Below are 20,618 nucleotides of genomic sequence, written 5' to 3'. Positions count from 1 at the left end.
GAGTCATTGTTCATGGATGGATGGTGAGTAAGTCTTGGAAATGTTCGTTTTTATGTGTACATGTACTCCAAAATCTATGGTTTGCAATGTCGCTAAATGTCTTTGATTTGCCATTTTTAAGTTTTTAAGAAAAATATGGTAGTCTGATTTTCCATGGCCACATCAGGACCGAATGCTAGGGTTTTCCCCATTGATTGAGCCCTTCCTGTAAGGCTTTAGACGTATATCATGCGTCTTCCTGAGTGTACAGTCTATGATCAGTGTTAGTGAAGTGGCTAGCTCGCCTCACAGTCATTGGAAAGTTTTGTCAGATTAGCTATCTCTGTTGAAAACTATGTTCTCATTTTTTCTTCCGTAAGGAAGAGATGTATTTAGTGGGTGGAAGTCTGTGTGTGTGTGTGTGTGTGTGTCTGTCTGTCTGTGTCATAGTTTTCTCCATAACGGCTTGCTCAATTCAAACAAGATTTTGAAGATGTATTCCGTAGGGTAATGGCAAGACTTGATTAGGTTTTAGTAAAAATCTCGTGAATATTAATAAGCAATTCACGTAATTAATGATTTTCAGTAATTAGGCTATATCTCAGGAATGCAAGCTTCAAATTCATTATAACTTGGTACACACATTTGCGATACCAAAGCGCACCTGTCCTGAAAATATTACTAATGTAGCTTTTAGTTTTAATAAGTTATTGGCATATTTCTGATTGGCCACAAAAAAGAAAAAAATAGTTTCTCGTCAGGAAATGTCGTCTAAAGTGGTGCGACTTTATCACCATTTTATACCCACATATTGGGTACTTGTTACTGTCCTTGTGTGAATGTAGAATGAAGTAAAAAAACTTGAGCTTTAATGTCCTAGTAACAAACTAACTTGTTAAATCAATAACGAAATACATACACAAACTTTGGCTATCTTGAGGGCTACTCAGCACCACTTGCAGCTGGGAAGATCACCAGCAGGTGTAAGGAGTATAGGCTACCTGGGGAGGTCCCAGCAGATAGGTCCTATGTGTGCTCCTGAATGTAAAACATAAGTAAACCGAAAAGATCACCCGGGGAGGACCCGGCAGGTGTCGTAACCATAGCTACCTGGGGAGGACCCGGCAGACATAGCTAGGTGGTGAATTGTACAGGGGTAATTTGCAGTAAGCCGAGAAGAGCACCTGGGGAGGACCCGGCAGGCGTCTGTATACTAGCTACCTGGGGAGGACCCGGCAGACATAGCTAGGTGAATGAATTTGTATTCGAAATGAGCTGATTGATTAGTTTTCAGCTGACTGTAAACTGTATTGGGGTAATTGAACAAGGGGAAAAGGCCCAAAAGTAGTGGAATGAATGCCCCCAAGACAGTTAAAGTTAGTGGAGACTAAATGAAAGTAGATTAGAAGCCTCCAGATGCATATAGAATACACTATGTGTGTGCCATGCTGACTTGTGCTTGCTGAATGTCTTTCTTAGCAATCCGTATATATCGAGTAGCATATTTCCGATTGGCCACAAAAAAGAAAAAAATAGTTTCTCGTCAGGAAATGTCGTCTAAAGTGGTGCGACTTTATCACCATTTTCTAAAACACGACTGGCTCAATTCAAACGAAATTTATTGCATGTGTTCTGTATGGTAGTGACAAGAACTGATTAGGTTTCAGTAAACATCCCAAGAATATTAACGAGAAATTTACATAATTAATGGTTTTCGGTAATTAGACTATATCTGAAGAATGCACACTTCAAATCCAATATAATTTGATACATGCATTTGCGATACCAAAGCGCACTTGTCTTGAAAATATTATTTATGTAGCTTTTAGTTTTAATGAATTATTGGCATATTTTTGTAGGCCACTAAAAAGGAAAAAATAGTTTCTCGTCAGGAAATGTTGTCTAAAGTATGATGATGCCCTTATTTTTTTTTACATTCTCAACAAATGTCACAGTACATGTTGTGGTTTGCCAGGAGATCACTAACAGCAATGAGCAAATAGCAATCAATGAGAAAAAATAACTTATTACATATGTTCTGTTGTATTCCAACAATTGTCTGTAGGAAAGACAATCTCAAAAACTTTGCCCTTACAGAAGACATTCAGTTTACATCTGGTCTTGATTGGGTTCATTAACATCCACACAGTGACACAAAGTAGTTTTAATATGTTTCAAAAAACTGCCCGTGCTATTAAACTGAAGGCCTACTGTGGCATGGTGCTGTATCAACTACGACTATTTTTGTCTTGTAAAATAAAATTGTTCACATGCTGAAGAGAACTATGGCTAGGCATGTCTTACACAGTGCAAGTTTTTGTTTTATTTATTTCTGTTTTGATGTGAGAGCATGATGTATCAATGACTGTACTGTGCTGTGCTGTGTCCATATGAACCTGTGTTTGCCACAATATACGCAGTAATTTTCCAGGTAGACAAAAATGGCAACACTGAATTGCAACATCAGAGTTACATGTATGTTGGATCTTTTTACATCGATTGCTACTGTGTGGTACATGTTATGTATTAAAATAAAAGCAATCACATCTCAGTACTCCGTATACAATCTGACTATGCATTATTATTTTTAGCCGCACGAAGTTGTTTTGCATCACATACATACATACATACATACATACATACATACATGATAATTTCGATCAGTGGGTAGGGTTTCATTATCAACAAAATGTAGATATCATAAAATTTGATAGTACAGGTGACGAGGCATGTGTTTTCCAAAAGCAGGAGTCTACATTAGCCAATATTTAGACCAATACTCCTTGAACGATCGATCCCTTCTTGTCAACTAATTCCATCGCTAAAGTTAGACCTAAAAACACTTCAAGATGATCGATGGATATAGCTTCCCACGCAGACTTCTGGTTGTTTGGATCACAATCAGCATAGATAGCGGTTAGTTCATTCAGTTACTATTTTATAAGTTCCGGAGTGAAAAAAACATTCAATAACATCTTTCACTGATTTATCATTGAAATCAAAATTTATTCCTGAATTTTCGTTAAATTCAAAGTCATCAACATCAGTTATGTCACGCGACCACTCAATCGAGTCATTGTCACTACTGCCAGCACTAGTACTACTGATACTGGAGTCGTCTCTGTAATCTGGTGAAATATTTAATTCTGCCTCATCATCTGAGTTATGTCGAACTAACCTGGCTAATGGTATGTCATCCTCTATGTCAGAAAATAAATCAGAATGTCAGAATGAGATGACGAATAAAAAGTATCAGTTATTATGACGCCCACTGATAGTTCGTTGTTTTCTCTGGTCGCCATATTTAAATTTTCATTCATAAATTTTCTGTTAACTTCGAATTCTGACCGCTGACCTGTTTGTCGTGTTATGGTAAACAGTAATTTACATATCAATGTACTCTTGGTGCCAATTTGTAGGCAATTGAATTACTAATAACCCCCTATAATGAATAATGACATCATACATTCGAGTCAAAGTGTATATGCATACATATACACCCTCAGGTGCCTGTCGGTCGCAAAGGGTTAACTTGTCGTGGGCAATCGGACAATCGTTACCTTCAAGCCCTGATTCTTTTGATATATCCTAATTACCGAAAATCATTAATCATGCAAATAATGATGTTTAGTATTATATTGAAACTATTTAATCACTCAATAGATTCTTCTGTTTTAATACTGTAAATTAATTCTCATTTAAGTTCGAAAAATCATAGTATTAGTAAATAAAGTTAATCAATATCAGTCAGGGAATAAATGAATTAAACCAGAGAATGTGAACAAGTTAAAAATGTAACATACCTATTGTTCTCCATAGATGATCAACAGCAGTGTGTCATATCAGTCATAACTCTTTTTAAACATCACTGATACTATGTGATACTAAAGTTTGAGCCACACACTTTAATGAAGTGGCATGTTAGTAAATGTGAAATCGAATAATTGACCATTTATTCTAGGAAGAAAAAGAAAGATGGAGACATGTCAGATTTTATAACTATGTTGTTAGCCCCTTTCCCCTGAGAGGCAACATCATTCTTACATAATCGCTAAAGATGGAAATTGATTGATGATCAGAAATGGCAGGGAAATTACTGATAATGGATAACTTTAGCAGGAAATCATTCCAACACATGATACACGGTAGCAATATTGTTGTGGTTAGCAAATGCCACTAAATTGTATGGATACATGTAGGTGAACTTGCGTCACATTTAATGTGTGATGGTCTTGTTAGTCATTCGTCTGGCGGGGACTTATGGATTGGGTTCCGTCTGTCCGTGCGTCCGTCAGTCGGTCCGCAGCCGTTTCTTGGAGATGCCTGGACCGATTTTTTCCAAACTTGGTACAGGGGCAACATACTATAGCATACATATGCACATTTGTTTTATGATACAATCCAATATGGCTGCCTGGCAGCCATTTTGTTTGCGAATTTTCCATGTCCAAAGCCAGAACTCAGACATGCTTGAACAGATCTCATTCAAAGTTGGTATTATATAGCACAGTGTTCTATGACATACATGTGCATATCCATTTTCGTCGCGATACGATCCAATATGGCAGCTTGGCAGCCATTTTGTTTGCTAATTTTCCATGTCCAAAGCCATAACTCAGACATGCTTGAACAGAGTAGTGATATCAAAAACAACCATATGAGGCCAAACAACATTAACCAGGTTTGAAAATGACAACATAAACTGCCAGTTCCTTAAAACCCAATCATAGCGGGGTCTATGTCATTTTCAATTACTTGTTTATAGGTAGAAACAGCAAAATAATAAATATGATGAACAATATACAATTTCTCTATCTTGATTAAATTGAAAATTCGATAATCGATCGCTTTCGTTTGACACTGTACATCTCCACATGCCGGGTCATCTTACACTTTCAACACAGAATTTCCCAATCACTGTAAACCATTGGAAAGGTCGTGAACCAAAGCGAAATTTCACAAATTGCATAACAAACAACTCAGAATTATACCTGGATATATGGCATGTCATAGTTGTTTTAGGACGCATTTGTTAACGCAAAATATCGACCCGATAATTATGGATTTGATTTGAGTGGCAATAAAACATTTCGTAGGATTAAATTCAAAACACGAAGATCGACCTAGATTTACAAAATATGTACATATAACCAATGAGAATTTATCAATGTACCGAGTACACAAACATGACAAATGCAGGATGTCTCAAATACGGACGGATTCTAACGTGATAGTACTCATCGGTCAATCTGTATTCTAATGTGATAGTACTCATCGGTCAATCTCCCAGTCTAGGCCATCTGTGACTGTAGTATAAAACCTGTGCAAAAAACCTGCGCAAGTGCACACACACACATACACACACACACATACACACACACAGACAGACATCCCCCTTTTAATACCTCCCATACCCATACAGGAGGTAAAAATGGATTCAATTTGAATTACGTACATTAGCAAACTTGTACCTATATGCACCAGCTTTGATTTAAATTACTTTGGATGCATTTCTTTCCAACATAGAGGATTTTGTGGGAAATAATGACATCAATGAAATTATCGGTTAAACAGAGGCGGAAAAAGTTTACAAATTTTTGTGAGTTGATGTAGAACATCTGACCGTAGTAGGTGTATTTCTTTTTAGAGTTAGACACACTTATTATTGTAACATTTTCTTCTTAGCTGCAGAAAGTGAATCAGACCATTTCTGAATTTGAAGCTTTATTGTGTGGACAGAAGATTTATACTGAATGGGAGGAGGAGTGAGTACTAGCAAATCTCGGAATCAATCTAAAGCCAAGTTCGATGAGGACAAAGATGTAGACACCAAGGATGGGATTCAAGGTGGTTCAGGCAAAGATATCATGATAAGTTATAGTCATGAAGACATGGATATGATGAGAAAAGTCAAAGGTAGCTAACTTCTAATTTCTTATTACCTCCCATAAGGGTACGGGAGGTATTAAAAGGGGGATGTCTCTCTGTATGTGTCTGTCATGCATCCGTCGTGTGTGTGTGTGTGTGTGTCACCATTTTCTTAAAACGACAGGCTCAATTATAATGCAATTTAGTACCTGTAATGTTTGGGATAATGGCTAGACCTGATTAATTTTTGAGCGAGATCTGTTCATGTTAATTAGGGAAATTTGCATAGCAATGAAATCAACTAATTAAGCAATATCTTAAGACTACATACTTCAATTTCAATATAATTTTAAATTAGTATATTCATTAGACAAAACAACATACATTTGTCCTATAAAATTTGTTGATGGCCGCCATTTTGAATTCTGAACTCCCTATTATTAATAACTACTTTGCATGATGAATGATTTTCGGTAATTAAGATATATCATAAGAATGCATACTTGAATTTCAATATCGTTTAGTACATACGTTAACCATAACAAAGCGGATATGTCCTATAAAATTTGTTGATATAGCTTACAGTTTTAATGAAAAATTTGCATAAAGTACATGTATCCCACTCAAATTCACACTCTTCATCAGTTATTATGAAACCTTCAGTTACACCTTCCAAACTAACAATATCCTTGACATTACAGTGACCCATTATTTTGTGCCAATCTCTCAATGACCTGGAAGTTGATTTACACAAGACTTTGTTCAAGAAATACAATCTACCATCTTTCTCAACATCAAAAACAGTGCCATCATTTGCTTTCATATGAGCACCACTGGGGTAAAAATTTACTGATGCCCCTTTATTTGTAGCAGCTTGAACGGAGAAAATATCTTGCTGGTAGGATGGTACATACAGAGTATTCTCTAAAATAATATCATGTGATCGACCATTTACATCATATAATTCAACACAAGCATTACCTCTGCCTTGAACAACATTATTAGTACGGCTGCCATCAGCCAATTCTATCATGTGTTTTGTTGAATCAAAACCTTTATCAAAACTCACAAATTTTGATTTATCGTTTACAATATGTGTGGTCGCTCCACAATCAACTAACAGGATGTGCTGTCTAGCATCAGAATTACAGAAATTTTCATGACTTACAAAAAAACAAAATGAATGGTGTTCATCATCGTCTTTGCTACTTTTCACTGTGTCTTGATCTTTTCTTGATCGGCGGCATTCTCTCGTCGCGTGTGTTGCGGTTCGGCAAATGTCCCACCACCTCTGCCTTGCCCAGCAATCACTTGTATCAGCCACCTTGTGTCCAATCTTGCCGCAACTGTAGCATTTGATTTCTCTCCTCGAAGGAGACCGGTACATACACTCATTTCCACCTACCCTCTGTGCTACCTTCATGACGCCATATCGGGCGAGACCAGTTCCCGCCATCTGACTACTTCAGGGCTCGAAATTCGCGGTAGTCCCGCGTCCACAGACTACCAATGTTTGTCTCTGGGCTACCAAATTATGTGAGTGGTAGCCCAATTGGGCTACTAAGTTTTGAATGAAACTGTGACACCCTGACTCCGACACCTTCCCGGGTCGGGGGCCCCCGAGGTCGCAGTCCTGTGGGACGTGTTCTCGCCAAAATTAGCGTCAAAATCTGTGCGTCTTTTCCAAATTTGCATCCACACTACATGTATATCAAATGTACACGAAATACATGTACACTGTACACGTCATTCTTCCGTTCATCGTATACACAGCTTGTACTTCCAAAATGTCACAACAAAACATTTATATGCAACAATATTCTGTATAGCGATTTAATGTTATCTTTCTGTACTTTCAATTTCCCATGGTAATCACTCTCTGGAAATATGCTCTTCGGCCCGGGCCCTTTCGGCTCTTCTCGGAGTCGGAGTACAGTACACTCTCGGTACAGCACTGCAGTAACTAAATTCCATCACATGAATGACAGCTTTAACTTTCAACTTGACAGAGACACAGTTGTAATGGTGTTTGATAAAATTTTATTCTAATGAGAACTGTTAACTTGGTATACACCTACAGATTCGTTTATTCTTGAACGATGCCTAAAACATTCCGTGTGTAAACCACGCTCACGCAACCCCTGAGAGCATGCAGTGGTGAATGGTAAATTCACATAATGCATTCGATCTAGTAGTAGTAGTAGTAGCAAAGCTGAAAAGAAAGTTGAAGTTTTAGTGAGAATGAAATGGTGACATGATGATTTGAATTTATATGAGTGAAGTTTTCAGCATGGACTGTCTGCTGATGTGGTCTTAGACTGTTTGATTATCCCTTCGCCCATGAATGGAAGGGGCTTTGCCGTAATGGCCGTCATGTATTGATACAAATCCTGTCTAACCCGTCTGTTAATAAATAACCAATCACGTGGATAGATAATGATAACAGCACATAGTTTCTAAACTACCCAAGACGTAGTCTCCACATCAGGAAATGGCCATGGGGCTTATGAAACTGTTTAAACGTTTTCCATACATTGAATCATATTCAAATTTTACAGGTCTCACTGCACCAAGAGATTTAGATAATAGTTACAAGTACGAACTGCGACTACATGGTTTTTCTTCATTGCAATGATAACCGTACGTTGTAACAGTAAGCCTCATACGGGGTCCCTCTTTATGACACGTCCCCAGAGACACATACATGCAAAAAATTGCGTTCCCAATGTCAAATATGGCATGAAATACACACAAATAACGTGTTAACGTGACTCTTAAGTTATTCAATCAATCATCGAATTCAATACATCATATAGTTACATATATACACAGACACCATTAATTTAGGAATGCATGGATATGGGCTACCAGTCATTGCTCTCGGGCTACCAATTTTTAAAGATGGTAGCCCACCTGGGCTACCAAGAAAAAAAACGAATTTCGAGCCTTGCTACTTTTATCGGTTTCTTCGTAGCTTTTCAACACACCACTTTGAATTTCGACAAAAGTCTTTTCCTCCTCACCTTGAGTTATAACGGCAACGAAAGTTCTGAATCAAGGGGGGAGTCATTTCAATGTCATGGCTATTAGCAGACTGTCAATGATGGTCTCACCAGCAGCTTTGAGTGTGGTGGTTGCACTTTCTGCCCATATCATATAGTCTGTTACGTCTTCGTTGTCTTTCATTGACAGTGTAGTCAGCTCATTGTACAAAACGAAGACTTGGTGCTTGCTCTGACCAACATAATGATTGCGTAAAATCTGGAGGGCCTTACACCCGTCATTTTTCGCTTCACTCATGACTATTGACAAACTTTTGTCGTTTAGACATTGTACAAGTTCAGCAAATGCGTCCTTATTTTTCTCGGAATCCACGGCACCTCCGACGGGATCGGTAGTTATCGCCTCATCTAATTTTTGTAGACGCATATGCCCGAGGAATTTCACCAAACCCTGGTCTGGAATTGATAGGGGTTTTAATCATGGTCTGGGATTTTTTGAGTTTAAAGCCTGGTCTGGGATTGGTTGGGGTTTGAACCCAGGTCTGTTTACTCACTTACCCACCTGATGATGTTGTTATTTTAGCAAAACATACTGGATTATGGTTGTTGCTAAGGGTATGGTGATAGTTGCTAGGGCCAATTGTATCAAAATGTTTTGAACAAAATCTGCAGAATATCACTTCTAGAAACATCTCACCAAATTTCAGTCTCGATGACCAAGTATGTTTTGAGGTATAAATTTTTACCAAAATTCACATTTTTGCACCTAATTTCATATCACGGATGAGATCATTATAGGGAAGGTCCAATCAAACACATTTGCACTTTTAGATAGCTCATCTTTGTGTTTTTAACTTATATGTATGTAAATTTTAGAAATAAAGTGAGACGTATTAAGTTATGTGACTTTGAAATGTAGAAATTCTGCTATGTTGAGCCTTACAGTGTGTCGGCAGTTTTGGAACTTTGCCACAAAGGATGTTGGGAAAACTCCCTGCTTGTGACATCATGTCTTCCTAAAGGTCCACTGGCATCTAGATCTAAGTCAAGTTACTAAGTGTGTGTAGCAGCTGTCATTGACAAACCTGCCAAGGTGTAAATCAGTGTGCCCACTAAGAGATGTATTTCCCAAAAGATTTGAGTCAATCATGGTGGACCAAAGAAAAAGTCAGAATTGCATTTTGCTCCGCACAATGCAGCGCTTTACACAGCGAAGCGCGGGAGAAGAGTGTGATGGGGTTGTCTCCCTTTTCACGGTAAATTTTGTATTTCTAGATGCCATTAGATGGCTGGAGATGCATATTGGACATAAAATCTGTGGGAAATTGTACCATTTTAAAATTACTCTTTTTTGTGAGAAATTGTACCATAATGATGGTTCCTAAAATTTCACCACACACACATTCTTTGTTAGCATAATAAGGTACACTGGTTAAAATCATCATGAGGGCAAATATTTTATCTGAAATAAGTAAAAGTTAACTACTCCTAGAAAAGAAAACTCAACAAAGGTAGTTAAGTCTCTACAGATAGTGAAATATGTCTTTATTAGTCCCCACCGGACGAAGTCCGGGACGGGGACTTATGGATTGGGTTCCGTCTGTCCGTGCGTCTGTTCGTCCATGTGTCTGTGCGTGCGTCCGTCCGCAGCCGTTTCTTGGAGATGCCTGGACCGATCTTTTTCAAACTTGGTACAGGGGCAACATACAATAGCATACATATGCACGTCAATTTGTTTCATGATACGATCCAATATGGCCACCGAGCAGCCATTTTTACCTCCCGTAAGGGTACGGGAGGTATTAAACGGGGAAGGTGTGTCTGTGTGTGTGTCTGTCTGTCTGTGTCATCATTTTCTAAAAATCGGCTGGCTCAATTGTAATGAAATTTGGGATATATAATCTTTAGGGTAATAGCTAGACCTGAATAGGTTTTGAGCCAGATCTGTTAATGTTTAATTAGAGAAATTTGCATATTAATGAAATCAACTAATTACGCAATATCTTAAGACTGCATACTTCAATTTAAATATAATTTAGCATATTCGTTCAACATAACATCATACATTTGTCCTATAAAATTTGTTGATGTATCTTACAGCGTTAATGAATAATTTGTATAATTAATTATTTTTGGTAATTAGGCTATATCTTAAGAATACATACTACAAATTAAACATAATTTAGTACTTACGTTAACCATAAGAAACCACATATGTCCTATCAAGTTTGATGATGTACCGTACAGTGTTAATAAATAATTTGCATAATTAATGATTTTCGGTAATTAGGCTATTTCTTAAGAATACATTCTTCAAATTCAACATAATTTAGTACCTACGTTAACCATAAGAAAACACATATGTCCTATCAAGTTTGTTGATGCACCGTACAGTGTTAATGAATAATTTGCATAATTAATGATTTTCGGTAATTAGGCTATATCTTAAGTATACATACTTCAATTCCAATATAATTCAGTACACACGTTAACCATAACAATCACATATGTCCTGTAAAGCTTGTTGGTGTACCTTTCAGTGTTACTGAATAATTTGCATAATTAATTATTCTTGGTAATTACGCTATATCTTACGACTGCATACTCCAATTTCAATACAATTCAGTAAGGATGTATGCTCAGTCCACTGTTATTTGTGTTATTTATTAGTGAACTACAAAAATGCATCACAACGTTAGAATACTCAGGAATCCAAATTGATGAACTGTGTGATCTTTTTCTACTAATGTTTGCTGATGACATAGTATTGTTTTCAAATACTGTCTATGGCTTACAAAGACTTATCAATACTTTACAATGTTATTGTTTGAAATGGAAACTTAAAGTCAATCTAGACAAAACGAAAATAGTTGTATTCAAGGGAGGAGGTACCCTAGCCCAAAAAGAAAAATGGTTTTATGATGGTAAAAAGATTGCATGTGTAAGTTACTATAAATACCTTGGAATGTTATTTTCATGTAGGGGTTGTTGGGGAAAGGCAGTCACCACTCTCGCCCAACAAGCAAATAAAAATATGTTAATTCTACGAAAATTTAGCATGAAACTTAGAAACTTTTCCCTAGCTTTAAACTTTAAACTTTTTGATTCTATGGTGAAACCAATTTTAATTTATGCTTCAGAAATCTGGGGTTACAAAGAGTACTTGAGTATTGAGAGGGTGCAGTTAAAATATTGTCGTAAACTTATCGGTGTTAGAACAAATACCTCCAGTAATGCAGTGTTTGGTGAATGTGGTAGAATGCCTCTTTTTGTTGATTGTATTAAATGCTGTATTAAATATTGGTTAATTTTGATTCACATGGATAACTCAAGGCTTCCCTGTAGGGCCTATAAAATGTTATACAATTTGGACGGACAATGTAAAACAACTTGGGCAAGTCATGTTCGCAACTTATTGCAAAGATATGGTTTTAATTATGCATGGATGGCTCAAGAGGTTGCCAATCAAGAATATTTTTTGTCATTATTTATGTCTAGAGTCATTGAAGTAGCACACCAGGAATGGCATACTAATATTCAAGAGGATAAAACACTTTATCACTACAGAAACTTTAAGTCACTTTTAGAACCAGAGAAATACATTACAGATTTACCAGACAAATATCTTATTTCAGCCATTGCACGTATTAGATGTTCATGTGATAGTCAACTGATATGTGTAAAAGGAAGACAGCTGAATATAGAAAGAAATGAGAGAATTTGTAAATTTTGCACTAAAAGTGAGGTAGATGATGAATTCCATTTTATTTTGACATGCCCCTTCTCTGAGGAATTACGAACCAAGTATATTTTGCCCCACCATCTAGAAAACAGAACCTATTACACTTTTATTAAACTATGCAGACAAAAGACAGATATGAAACCATTGGACTGGCTAAATTTATTTTCAAAAGCTTTAAGAAAAGACAAAATAATAGAGAAATATAATTTTTGTGTTTTGTATTGCTACCGATGTGTACAGTGATCTTATTTGTGTAATTTCTTTTTTTTTGTAAAGTAACCTTTGAACCTATGAAGCTTATGAGGCTGTGAAATGTAACGAAAGGCCAGTGGCCTAGTTTATGCAAATAAACCTTAACTGAACTGAACTGAACAATTCAGTACATACATTAACCATAACAAATTGTGTATGTCCTATAAAGTTAGTTGATGTACCTTACAGTGTTAATGAATAATTTGCATAATTAATGATTTTCGGTAATTAGGCTATATCTTAAGGCTGCATAATTTGATAAAAGCGGGCAAAATGCAAGCTGTTAGTGGAAAAAACATTTCTCATTCCCAACTTTTGAGCTCCTCTTCAAAAAATATCTATCAGTTTGTACTTAGCTCTAAACACATTACCTTCAAGAAACCTCGGCTCTCTCAATTGACCATAAATACCAGAGAGAATACTGACTCAGAGTGGATGGATATTTATCTTCGACCACACATTGTATCAATGGATACCAAATCCAAGATCTTTCAACACAAAGTTTTGCAGAATTATCTTGCTGTTAATTATTGGCTCAAGAAATGGGGTATTACAAGTAGTGAAACCTGCTCTTTTTGCTCAAATTACAGTGAAACTATCCTTCACCTATTTTGTGAATGTGAGATAGTATTAGCCGGTTTTTGGGTACACTTTAAGGCATGGTGGAACACGTTAACAAATGTACAAATTAATATCGACTCTGATGTAATTCTGTATGGGTCTAAGAACTATCCAGTTATTCTTAATTACATTTTGATTCAAGCCAAGCAGTTTGTTTTCCAGGCCAGAAGATCTGCAGTATTACCTTCATTCCATATTTTTATCGAACATCTCAAACAGTTGTATAAGATTGAAAAACAAGTTGCTATTAGAAATAACAGGCAAGATAATTTTCATCAGAAATGGTCATTGTTAGATAATCTCAACTAAGGTATTTCTTTCAAGTTTGCTTTAACAGATTCTTTAGTTACCATGACTTGGTCTAAATTATTATTATTTTTTTTGTAGCTAGGGACAGCATTGTTTGTTTGGTTGTGTGTTGTGTTTTCCTTTCTCGTATGTGCTGTAGTTCTTTTTCGTTTGTTTCTGTATTAATAAAAAAAAAAAAAAAAAGGCTGCATACTTCAATTTCAATACAATTTAGTACATACGTTAACCATAACAAAGCGGATATGCCCTATAAAATCTTTTATATAGCTTAGTTTTAATGAAAAATGTGCATAATTAATGATTTTAGGTAACTAGGTTGTATCTTAAAAATGCAAGCTTCAAATTTCGTATAATGTGATACGTACATCAACCATAATAATACGTACCTGTCCTTTGAAGTTTGTTGCTACAACTTTTTCCTTTAATGAGTATTTGAATAATGAATGATATTCAGTAATTAAGCAGTATCATACACTCTTACATACATTAACCTAAGAAAGCACACTTGTCCAAAAAACAAAGCCTGTTACCATAGTTTTTTTTTTAGTTTAATGAGTTATTTGCATAATTAGTGATTCCCTTACGGGAGGCATTCAGTTTAAATCTGGTGTTTGCAAATTTTCCCTGTCTAAAGCCATAACTCAGATATGCTTGAACAGATCTCATTCAAAGTTGGTATTAGGACAGTGTTCTATGACATACATGTGCATATTCATTGTTGTTGTGATACGATCCAATATGGCCGCCTGGCAGCCATTTTGTTTGCAATTTTTCTATGTCCAAAGCCATAACTCAGACATGCTTGAACAGATCTCATTCAAAGTTGGTATTAGGACAGTGTTCTATAGTTATGACATACATGTGCATATCCATTTTCATCGTGATATGATCCCCCATACCCGACCCATCCTTTATTGTTGTAGGCATGTTCGATGTCCAACAAGCAGACACAACATATCTAAGTCTGTTTGATTTAGGTTCACAAGTGTTGTTGCGTGATCAGAGTAGTGATAATTCCTTAAAACCCAATCATAGTGGGGACTATGTCATTTTCAATGACTTGTTATTAATTATAATACATGGGTGACAAATTAAATATAGCCATCAGATTCTGCTCCACAATCATATCCATGTCTTTGTCAACTGCTAGCAGACGTCTTCCCTTGCCGCTTTGCCAGCTAAGGAATGCTTCCTCATATGGAAATCTATCTAGGTCCACCCAGAACTTTGCCACGGAGTAACTTGTCGAGTGTTTCACTGGTAAGTTGATTTCTCTTTTTTGTTTCCAGAATACCAGGTAGATTGTCTGCCAGGGCACTGAGATTGGGATATTGTTGTTGAAGGTCATTGGTTAGTTGGATACAAAGCTGAATACAAATAAACAAATTATATTGGGAAATTAGGGTGGCACAGTGGATTTCAAAACTCTAAAGAGTTGCGTATACCTACAGATACGCATCGCGTACTTCCCTATTCCCAAAGTGTCATAATATAGAGACCGTAATGGCAATTAACGATGTACTGTGCTCTCATTGATATCCTTCATTATCTTTTATTTTAAAAAAACAACATCATTTTTTAGCACAACTGAACCGTGTGTAAACAACTTAAAGTCAAAATCCACTGAACTGATTAACTTGGGTGCCTAGTTGGGAAATTGTTCAAATCAAAGTGATCGCATCACAGGTCTGTGATTTGGGTAAAAAAATGTGATTTTTGGTCAAAAAACTTTAACTCAGAAACTACTGGGCAGATTGGTGCGAAATATAGTGTGAACATTCTTAAGGGGTGTAAAGTAAGATTTGTTCATGATATGATGATTCCATCAGTAATATGCAAATTAGGGCTAAAAATGTGTCTTTTTGGATAAAAATCTGTAATTCCATAATTACTGAGCAGATTGGGCTGAAATTTAATGGGAATGCATCTAGGGATGTATGGATGAAGAAATATGAAGCGTACAATGTTTTCCATGAGTGATATGAAAATAAGGCGTAAGAATGTTCATTTTTGGTCAAAAACTTATATCTCAAAAAGTACTTGGTCAATGAGTCTGAAACTTGGCGAGATGTTTCTGAAAGTGTTATTCTGCATATTTTCTTTAAAACATTTTGACAAAATTAACCCTAGCAACCATGACCACGCCCTTTAGCAACAACCAAATGGCAGTATATTTTGGTCAAATAACAACATCATCTGGTAGGCAAGTGAGTAAACATTCAAAAAATATATGCAAATACCCCAGCAACCATGACCACGCCCATAGCAACAGCCAAATGGTGGTGTATTTCACAAAGATAACAACAGGGTTTAATAGACAATTGAATAAACATTCAAAAAATGTATGTAAATTTGCCTAGCAACAAGACCACGCCCATAGCAACAGCCAAATCATGTATATTGCAAAGATAACAGGAATAGAAAGACAAATGAATAAACATTCAAAAAATGAATGTAAATACCCTAGCAACCATGACCACACCCATAGCAACAGCTAAACGGTGGTGTATTTCATACAGGGTTTAATAGACAATTCAAAAATGTATGTAAATGCGTAGCAACAAGACCACACCCATAGCAACAGCCAAATGATCACATATTTTGCAAAGATAACCGGGGATTTATAGACAATTGAATAAACATTCAAAAAATGTATGTAAATATGCCTAGCAACAAGACCACGCCCATAGCAACAGCCAAATGATGACATATATTGCAAAGATAATATCAGGAATTCATACACAAGTGAACAAAAACATACACAAATGTATGCAAATATATCTAACAACATGACCACGCCCATAGCAACGGCCAAATGATAGTATATATCATAAAGATATCAACATGGTTGGATAGGCAACTGGATAGTCATTCAGCAAATGAACACCTATTGTTAGCATGGACTAGCATATGGATAAACATTTTTAAAAAACTGTACAGTTGTGCTACAACGCTATCGGCGGTATTTTTTCTTTGTATCAGCAGACACATTTCAAAGTTAAAGTGTTTATTAATATTGATTAAGATGGACAGTGCTGCCTATCCTTTCAGTCTTTTTTCATGAAAACCTCATTTTCCATGTACTCTAAATTGATCACCAATACAGTGATTTATTTTTCAATGACAGACTCAATATTTTTCATTGGTTGAAAGCTGATGTATACCATAAGATTTACATAACATGATGCTTGATTTTATTTTAGGCAAAATATATTGACAACAAAATTTCAAATCAGTCAAACTTCTCTCTCTTTTTAGGAGATGGCTGACCATGAGGCACTGACTGCATTTTGAAGATGAGGGGCAAGGTTTATCATACCTGTAAGGAAACCAAGGAACAATCAATTTAATTATTAGTGAGAGGTTGTAGAAATTATAAGACCTCAAAACTCTAACCATACATGCAAATGACAAAGACCACCAGAATTCTGTAAAAGAGTGCAAGTGAAGTACTTTAAACAAGCTTCGTTAAAAGTTGAGGAAAATTTGATCCTGGCAGAATTGGCACTTTTTGTGATGATGTTGTACTATTACAACTTTAATATACACAAAAATGTAGTTGCTTGTTGCAATAAAGAATTCTAAAAAATACCTACCTGTCTTTTGTTTGTTGTCATGCAGCCTATCATCCATTGATATGTAGTATGGTTGGTATCTTCCTACAACTAATACTGTTAGCACACCTTTACATTTTGGCATTCCAGTATTCACACAATTCAGGTACACATAATATCTAGCTTTCCAAATGATGTGTCTTTATCAACAATTTGATATTTGGACACCTAAATATAGGCTAAAATTGGTCCATTTTTCATGTCCCCCCCCCCCCTTTTTTTAAATGGCCTCCCTTTTGATAAGCAGGGGCCCTCATGGCCCCTATTTTACAAATCCTAGATCAAACACTGATCTGGCCACAGAGTGCATTATTTTATAATGAAGGTATTGTCATGTGGGGTTGGTTATGAGGAACAAAATCAAAATTATCTAGAGATGTTTTTATGTCATTTACTGATTTTTTAAAACTTTAGGAGGACATTCTAATTTTTGGATCTGGATTATTTCAGAATCCTTAGAGTCATCAGGTGTCAGTGTCTGGGTGGATGAGGTAGGCCTTGGTGCCGGAGTGGACTTCCTCAGTAAAATTGGAGAAGCTATTGTGGATGCTAAGGTAAGACACCAAAAGACTATTCTAAAAGGGAACATGCAAAGTTGGCATCTTGAATGGTGTTTTTGTGGAAAATAATTAACATGAATCAGTCACTGTGACAATGTACTGATTGTATATCTTTCATTGGAATTTGTAAAAACAGTAATTTAACCAGGAAAGCACACATTGCAGGAGTAATTTAAAAGAAAAAATTTACTGGAATTTCCTACAATTTCCACTCAATGGTTCCACTTTTAATTCTTGTCATGCAATACTTTTGTTTTTGTGCACATTTCTTATGGTCTTGCAGGGCTCGAAATTAATGTCGGCCCAGGGCCACTAAATCTTCAGGCTGGACTGGAAGATTCTAGAAAGACCTGCCCAACTGGACCGCTAGATTTTGCTGCAATGCAATAGCTCAGAATGTTTCGATCATTTTCAAAATTATGCTTGAAATTGTTAAAAGGCAGATTGCATTCCTTACAAAACAATCTATTGATCAGTTTTTAGCTTTAAATCTGTTGTATCATCAGGGAAATGATCGACTCCATAATAGCAATATGTCTTTCATAACCTTGGAAGACGTTCTATGTTCATTGCACATGTGCAGTAAATGAAATTATCACAGCTTCATGTAGCATAGGCCGAGTGCAGTATGATGTTTTTTACAAGCTTCAATTGTGTCATAATTGTCATGGTGGAGTCATGATGGGTGAATGGTTAGCGTGACTGGCTTGGAATCTACAGGCTGCAGGTTCGAGCCCCGTCGCTGCCTGCTGTTTGTTTCTGAGTGGCTAAAGTCCTTGGGCAAGATTTGAACCACAACTGTGCCTCAGTCAACCCAGCTGTATAACTTGGGACCTGGTAGGATGTAGGTTGCAATGTGAAGGCTTTCATCCTATGCGCTTAAATGGCTGCAATGGATTGTATGCTCCCCGGGGAGTTGAGGAAGGCTAAAGGGCCTTTGTGCCGTTCTGAACTGAGCCAGGGGTAATAATGGTAAAGCACTTTGAGCACGTAGTGGGAAAGCGCTATATAAGAACCCAACATTAATTGTCGTTTCTTCCGAAACTAATTTCTGTTGAAGGAAAGATGCTCACCTAAATATTCATACAATAGGATTTGCTTGCAATTCCCGATGCTTTTCCAATAAAACTTTATTAACCCATCTCCTACAATTACTGCCCTCAACGTTGGAAGACCAGTTGCACTATGAAACACAATCTTAGTCCAGAAACCCAACTATACTAAGACAGTGAGGAAGGAGGGAAGGACTGTTAGGTGAGTATCTTTCCTTCAACAGAAATTAGTGTCGTGAGAAACGACAATTCTGTTTCCAGAAAGATACTCACCTAAATATTCTTACAATAGGATACAGAATTTGTCACCAGCTAGGTGGTGGGTGTCTCTGTATGACCTGTTAATGTGATATTCTGGCTAATGCTAAGTGGACCTAGAGTGGCTAGATCCTCAGGATGGTCAGACATATCCCACAGATAATAGCTAATAAACAAATTAGGAGATCTCCATGTGCCTGCTTGTAAAATGTCAGCCACAGGCATGCCTGATCTTAGGGCCCATGAGGCAGCAATAGCTCTTACTTTATGAGCTGTGACTCTGTGAGGAGATAAGTGATCCTGTTGGGCTTCTACATTGTATGTAAGCCCACTTGACAGTATCAACAATCCATTTAGAAATATCTGCTGGGGAGCAGTCATCTTTAACTGAATGGGGGAAACGGTGTGAACAGCTGTGTCCTACCCTAAATGAACTTAGATCGATCTAAATACCAGCGAAGTGCTCTAACTGGACATAGAGTCCGTTCTACTTTGTCTCGCCCAACAAAGTCATCCAATGTCTTGATCATGATCGGATTAGGCATTGACCCCAAAACCTGGTTCTTGGCCAGAAATCCTGGCGCAGTATGCGTTACGTTACTGCTGCTGTCCAAGAGAGATTAATATGACCCTCACTAATACACAGGGCATGGATTGCACCAGATGCCAAGGCAACAAGAAAAACTGTTTTGAGAGTAAGTGTTTTCAGTGACACAGAACCCATGGGCTCGAAAGGGGGTTCCTGTAATGCTTGTAAAACCAGTGGCAGACTCCACTGTGGAACTGTTTGTTTACAGGGAGGACGCTTAAGAAGGAAGTGGCGAATCATGTTGGAGAAGATTTTGTCCGGTCCAAAATCGTCTCCTCCAATACTTTTAATGGTGGCTGCAATGGCTGACCGATATACTTAATTAAGTATTGGGAGAGTACTTTTTTTGTGACAAAAAGAAAAAGAAGGAAGTCAGCTAACTGCCTGTTAGTGACTTTGACAGGACTAATCTGTTTTCTGTCACACCAACTACAGAAGAATTGCCATTTCTCATTGTATGTAGCCAGTGTACTGGGTCTCTGAGGTCTGGCAATAATGGCTGCAGACTCTCCAGAAAAGCCTTTCTCCATGAGCGATTGTTCGACAACCGAAACACGTGAAGATGAAACAACTCTGTGTTCGGGTGAATGATGTTCCTGTCCAGGGGTTTCATTAATTTTTAAAGTAGGGGGAGAAATGATAATAATAGGCAGAGAAGTGCACGCTATGCGTGCACACGGCTGCTAGTTCTATGCAGGTGCGGGGGGGTGGGTTTGGGAGTGGGGTGTCCCCCCTCCCATGGTGAAAAACCTTTCAGGGGCCATTTAGAGGA

The 20,618-nt window shown here is 37.1% G+C and overlaps 1 protein-coding gene across 2 annotated transcripts in view; it reads left to right on the top strand.

The window, feature by feature from the left end:
* The window catches only part of LOC144449144 (protein tirA-like), a 125,134-nt gene that overhangs the window by 21,583 nt on the left and 82,933 nt on the right, over positions 1 to 20,618 (top strand). For both annotated transcript variants that reach the window (XM_078139610.1, XM_078139611.1), the window contains exons 2-3: positions 5,665 to 5,895; positions 17,838 to 17,941. In XM_078139610.1, coding sequence (XP_077995736.1) covers positions 5,733 to 5,895; positions 17,838 to 17,941 — 267 coding nt within the window. In that variant the 5' untranslated portion in view covers positions 5,665 to 5,732. The remainder of the gene's footprint in view (positions 1 to 5,664; positions 5,896 to 17,837; positions 17,942 to 20,618) is intronic.

The sequence above is a fragment of the Glandiceps talaboti genome, chromosome 18, assembly GCF_964340395.1.
Source record: "Glandiceps talaboti chromosome 18, keGlaTala1.1, whole genome shotgun sequence".
Classification (NCBI taxonomy): Eukaryota; Metazoa; Hemichordata; class Enteropneusta; family Spengelidae; genus Glandiceps; species Glandiceps talaboti.
The sequence above is the reverse complement of the archived record's forward strand: the minus strand, read 5'-3'. Positions and strand labels throughout refer to the sequence as shown.